General features: G+C 53.4%; 2 protein-coding genes across 2 annotated transcripts; one reads left to right on the forward strand and one right to left on the reverse strand.

Moving 5' to 3' along the window:
• Window positions 1-74: 74 nt before the first annotated feature.
• PPTG_17665 (hypothetical protein) lies at window positions 75-2,233 on the reverse strand (the record flags this gene model as incomplete). Its single annotated transcript, XM_008915608.1, has 3 exons — window positions 75-99; window positions 339-456; window positions 487-2,233. The coding sequence occupies 3 exons, from the start codon at window positions 2,231-2,233 to the stop codon at window positions 75-77; spliced, it is 1,890 nt and encodes a 629-aa protein (XP_008913856.1).
• A 1,040-nt stretch (window positions 2,234-3,273) lies between these two features.
• PPTG_24182 (hypothetical protein) lies at window positions 3,274-4,587 on the forward strand. The gene has a single exon (XM_008915609.1). The coding sequence runs from the start codon at window positions 3,377-3,379 to the stop codon at window positions 3,956-3,958; it is 582 nt and encodes a 193-aa protein (XP_008913857.1). The 5' UTR covers window positions 3,274-3,376; the 3' UTR covers window positions 3,959-4,587.
• Window positions 4,588-5,186: the final 599 nt, after the last annotated feature.

Genomic DNA, 5,186 nt, shown 5'->3' on the forward strand with positions numbered 1-5,186 from the left:
AGAAATCAATGCCCTCGCTCACTTTACCGCGATAAACCGCTAGAAAGATGGCGCCAGTCTTCTGTTCATCGCCACTATTCCTCGAACATGTGATGGTTTCTTTGTAATCTTCCAGTAAAGCGTCAAAGTCTTTGCCAGCGTTGCGTGGTTCGGAGTAGATGGCCTTGAACTGCTCGATCTCGCCCCATAATTTGGTATTTTTCCAACGAGTCGTGAGTTTATTCAGCAGTGAATACGACGGGAAGAACATGAGGATCCCACCGGGTATCGCTTGTGAGTATTGGAGCAGCAGTTGACCCATAGAGTCCTGATATCTAGGGTCCTGCTGGTTGTTGTACGTCGACTGCAAGTCTACATTACCTGGGCCGTGCATCACAGCCCCGATAAACACTTGTTTGCGCATATTCACGACGTGGTTGGCTTCCAGCCGAATGGGGAAGTCCACACCCAGTTCGCCTGCAAAAGACTCCATGGGACTCAACGTACCGGACGTCAGAATAACGCTACGAGCCTGACTCGCAATATCCGAGAAGGCCACGGCCGCAGTCAGACACCAGATGCACATTTTCAGCTCCCATTCGTCGCCTCCATTTCTCTTTGTAGGGGATCGGAAGCTCGCATTCTCCTTCCACGTCGACTTGGACTTGATCACCACCAGTTTGAAGTCGTCAATGAACTTGAGACTATCGCGGAACATGTAGTCGACCACGTTCATGATGCTCTGCACTGTGGCCAACGCCAATGCGCCTAACAGGACAGAAGCACCCGTCGGATTTGCCGCAGCGTCTTGAGTTGCCTGCGTCTGCGGCTGCTGACCGGACTCTGCGCTGTTGCCCAACTCGTTCTCGTACTCTCGCACTTCTTGGACGTTCGCTTTCATCTCTGCCAGATTATCTTTCGTCAGTCCTGAGTATTCTGCCAACATGGCAAGAGCGTCCGCGCCATCCCAGACTTTACTCTTCTCTTCATACCCTGACGGCTGGAGAATAGCGTTGGCGTTCGAGTCCACACTCTGCAACCAGCGGTTGATCCCATTCAGCAACTTGAGCAGCGCGTTGTACGTCTTCGGTCGGTTGCCGTGCTTGATGACGATCGTGAAGGCCTTGATCGACGCCGCCAGTACATCCGTAGTCACCTCCACACTGGCGCTCGATCGACACGTATCTTCCACGTTGTGAGCTTCGTCCAGTACGATAATCGAGTCTTTCAGTGTGATGCCCACCGCCTCCCGGATCGTCGGGTCCAGCAAATAATTGTAAGGAGCGAAGACGATGTTGGCGTGATCCAGAGCGTCACGAGCGTGGAAATACGCACACTCCCGGTGTTTCTGAGCCAGTTTGACGAGGTCCTCAATGTCCCAAACAGGCGGCACAGTTCTCCTTAGGTCGTTCGTCTTCTTGCGCTTTCTAAAGTACGAACAGGACGCGCCTTCGAGTGCCAGTCGACACTTCTCGTCCACCTGTGAAGGATCTTTGTTGACCTTGCGGTTGACGCACATGTTGCGTTTCGAGCCGAGCACACACGTCTGCAGCTGCTTTGTGTACGTGTTGGAGTCTTCGGGCGAGTCCAGATACGATACGGGGCAGTTCTTGAGCTCGTCCACCACTTGAGCCAGTTGCGAGTGGGTACGAGAGCAAAAGAAGATGCGAGGAGGCACCACACGCTTGGTTTTGGGCTTGTCGGGGCCGGGAACATCGAATTGTTCCGCTTTGACCTTGACATCGGCGTCTTTAGCTGCAGAGGCGAAGGATTTGGGCAGAACTCGCTTCTTCTTGGCGATGGCGGAGTCTGTCTCTAGCTCGCGCTTCCTTGTGGTCATCCAGCCGCTGGTATTGGCACTGGGTTGCGTGGGTGCCACGTCGTCCTCGTGTCCTGCTACTTGTGTGGCTTGTGTCTCTTGGGTTGACTGGAAAGTAGACTGGGTAGAGTGTTCTACCTCTTCCTCTCTCAGTTGTCTCGCCTTTCTAGCCTGCTCTACTTGCTGCTGAGCTTCCATGAGCTGCATCTGCGCCTCGATTGCTCTTAATTGGGCCTCCTGAGCTTGTTTCTCAGCCTCCTGCGCTTTGAATTTCGGGTCTTCCTGTTGTTTCTTGAGTGCCGCCACTTTGTCTTTGACAAACTGCTTCTGGAACGTCAGAGACGAGCACAGCAGCGCCAGCGTCTTACCCGAACCGGTCGGAGACTCCAGCAGCGCGTGCTGCTCCGTCTTAAGTGCCGTCAGGACCTTATTCATGACTGCGAACTGCGCTGGGAACGGCCGCTTGCCCTGAGGGAACTCGACGCTGTAGCCCATGATCATAAAGCGGTTCTCCTTCTCACTCATGACGGCTGGATGGCAAAGGATTATGAAATGCAAATTGTTCCCGCCAAAAATAATCGACAGACAAAATGTTACCGTAACATTTTGTTACGAAATCAAGCAAAGTATTGAAGAAAAGTCGAGATGACATTAGATAGCACTAAAAAAAAATATCGGATGATTGAACTACTCTAAACACGACCATCGACGTTGCCGTCCGCTTGTTTGCCGTAGCCGTTGTTGTACTCGTCCGGATAAATCTTTAGCCACGCCTTGTGCAGCGTCTCGTAGTGTTTGGGACGAGTGAGTTGCCACCCGTGCGGATCTTCGGCCCAAAGCACGAAGATGGTGGTCACAGCGCTGGCCACGACGGACATGAAGAGGTTGTTGATACCATAACCCACGAAGAAGCCGAAGAAGGCCACGAACACATGTGGGTGAGAGAACATGGCCAGTCGAGCCGAGTCGGTGCCGTCCACGATCTGTACACCGATGTAAGCGGTCACTGCGCCGATGATAATGTTACCTAGCCAGAACACGTTGCCAGTGAGGTCGTCGTTCACAATGGCACTCCAACCTTTGGCCGCGAACAGCTTGAAGACGTGGCGACTGGCCGTCACGAAGCTGTAGCCATAGCAGCCAACGTAAGAGTAGGCGAAGCGGTTGAAGAACTCGATGCAGCTCTCGATGCACGAAATGATGCATGATAAACACGAGAGCAGACACGCGAGGCAACAGTTGCCGCTGCGGCCGGCCAGCCACGCCAGAATGCGTAGAATGCACACGATCGTCTCCAAAATGGCAACTATAAGGGATCCCAAGCAGATACTTCCGAGGTTCAGTGTCACGGCTCGCAGCCACGCCCCCATCGTGATGAACGGCGTGTTGGTGGCATTCTTCCACGCCGCGACGGTCCCGGCCGTCGTGACGCCGATGATATTGCGCAGTACGAAGGTGGCCCAGAAGTAGATGAGCAGCATACCGCACAGCACGCCAACTATCGCACCCGACTTGTACTTGAGGTCGCAACTCTCGGTCGTGCACGTGTTCTCGAGCTTGATGTAGTCCTGGTGGAACATGATGCCGAGACTGCCGAGCACCCAGAGAATGCCCCAGCCGATCTGTACGCCAACCATGATGAGCGCCACCAAAAGCGTCATTGGCAGTCGGAAGATGGCATGTCCCGCCACTTTCAGATGCGCCGCAGCGAATTTGATCCGCTTGCGGATACAGCACACGTACAGAATCGTGAGCAACGCGAAGAGGCCGAAGACGACGGCCGGCCACCAGTACCAGTCCGAACCGCTGTCGTATGCCTTTTTAGTTAGGAAAATAGCGGCTAAGATATTGAGCACGATGATGGTAATGAGGGCCACCCAGATGAGAAACTCGGCCAGCAGAACCATGACGGCGATCCAGACTACAGACATGCCGGCGGCCGCGAGACCTGCCAGACCGACGATACTCAGCATGAGTTTCACGCCCGAGGACTCGGAGAGGCCCTGGACGTTCGTGGCATCAATGAAGTCGTCGCCGTATTTGGCCGCAAACACGATGGTGACGACCACGACGGCCACGAACGGGATCAAAAAGAAAAAGTCATTGCATTCGCGCTTGACGGGTGGAGCGTTGCTTTCGGTCGGAGGAGCGGACGGTTGAATTGCATGAGGAGACTCGGTTGGCTGTTGATGGTACGGGCTCGCACCGACGACGGGCGACGACATTGCACGTCTAGGAACTGGAAGAAGCTGGTGGATGTAGAGACCAACGAGTCGAAATGAGGAGTGGGCGTCGAAGAAAGCAAAGTGACAAGTACCGACCCCCACAAAGTCGAAACTGATTTTGTATCGGCGGTTGGACACAAACGGAGCAATGATTTTATGCAAGCATGACAGACTTTATTTTTGCGGTAATCACCTTCACCTTGTCGCTGGATACTCTGGCCATAGGCATTGCTGGCTGTGCACAAGTGAACCTATACGGTGAAGCCATTGGATTGCATTCACTTGTACTTCGGCTAGATTTGAATTGATACCTGAAACGCTGTCAATGAGTTGCCTTCCCAGTGAACGTCTTTCACTGGATGCTTAGAATTCGTCTGCATGTCGCCACGTCAGCGCTGTGTGTTGTTCCAAACGAGGGGTGCTGAATACGCGGTTGCAGCCAGCATTGCTGCGAGCAACGGTTTGACTTAGATCCATGTAGCGTCGATGAAGATAATAATACAGAAGTCCTCTGGGAATCGAAATTCGATGCGTCTTGTGAAGAATTCGCAAGAAATCCTAAACACGTTTTTCTAGTTATCGTGTCACAACTTCGTGGGGTCTACGATGCTGGACTTTGCGATTCGTCACACCCATGTTGGTGCTAACAATATCGCAGAATGAGTTCATGAGCTCCGTGTTCTTTCAATGCATGACTGGCTATGCGAATCTCGCGCTCCGCACCTCAAGCACCCTGGACGAAGACACAGACGCCCTTGGAAGCTCCTCTGGAGCTGGTGTTGTCTAAGCTCGGAACACCCCACCTCATTTCCAGGACATGCGGCTCTTTGCCAATAGAGAAGAAGTCGCTGAATGGTTTTGCGGTTCGTCGAGAATTGAGCTAATCGCACAGAGGCACCTTCGCTGCACGCGCTCAGCGGGTGCGTGTCTACATCACAGCACAAGCGGGCATCGTTGCAGCAAGTGATACCGTCACGTGAGCTGATTGCAGTGTGCCATTGATGTCGTTGACATCAAAGCAGACATCACTTCCTGGACCTTACGACCCCGCATTGTTGACGGCCAAGTCTGATCCGCAACTTGCTGCGCAAGAGGTGAAGCTCGTCCTATGTGCGGTCTTCACCGCCGTCTTCACCACCGTCTTCACCACCGTCTTCAGCTCA

Source organism: Phytophthora parasitica (assembly GCF_000247585.1).
Source record: "Phytophthora parasitica INRA-310 unplaced genomic scaffold supercont2.73, whole genome shotgun sequence".
Taxonomy (NCBI): Eukaryota; Oomycota; class Peronosporomycetes; order Peronosporales; family Peronosporaceae; genus Phytophthora; species Phytophthora nicotianae.

Bases quoted from the DNA above. Each gene is read 5' to 3' on its own strand.
- PPTG_24182 (XM_008915609.1), top strand. From the start codon at position 3,377: ATGATGCCGAGACTGCCGAGCACCCAGAGAATGCCCCAGCCGATCTGT.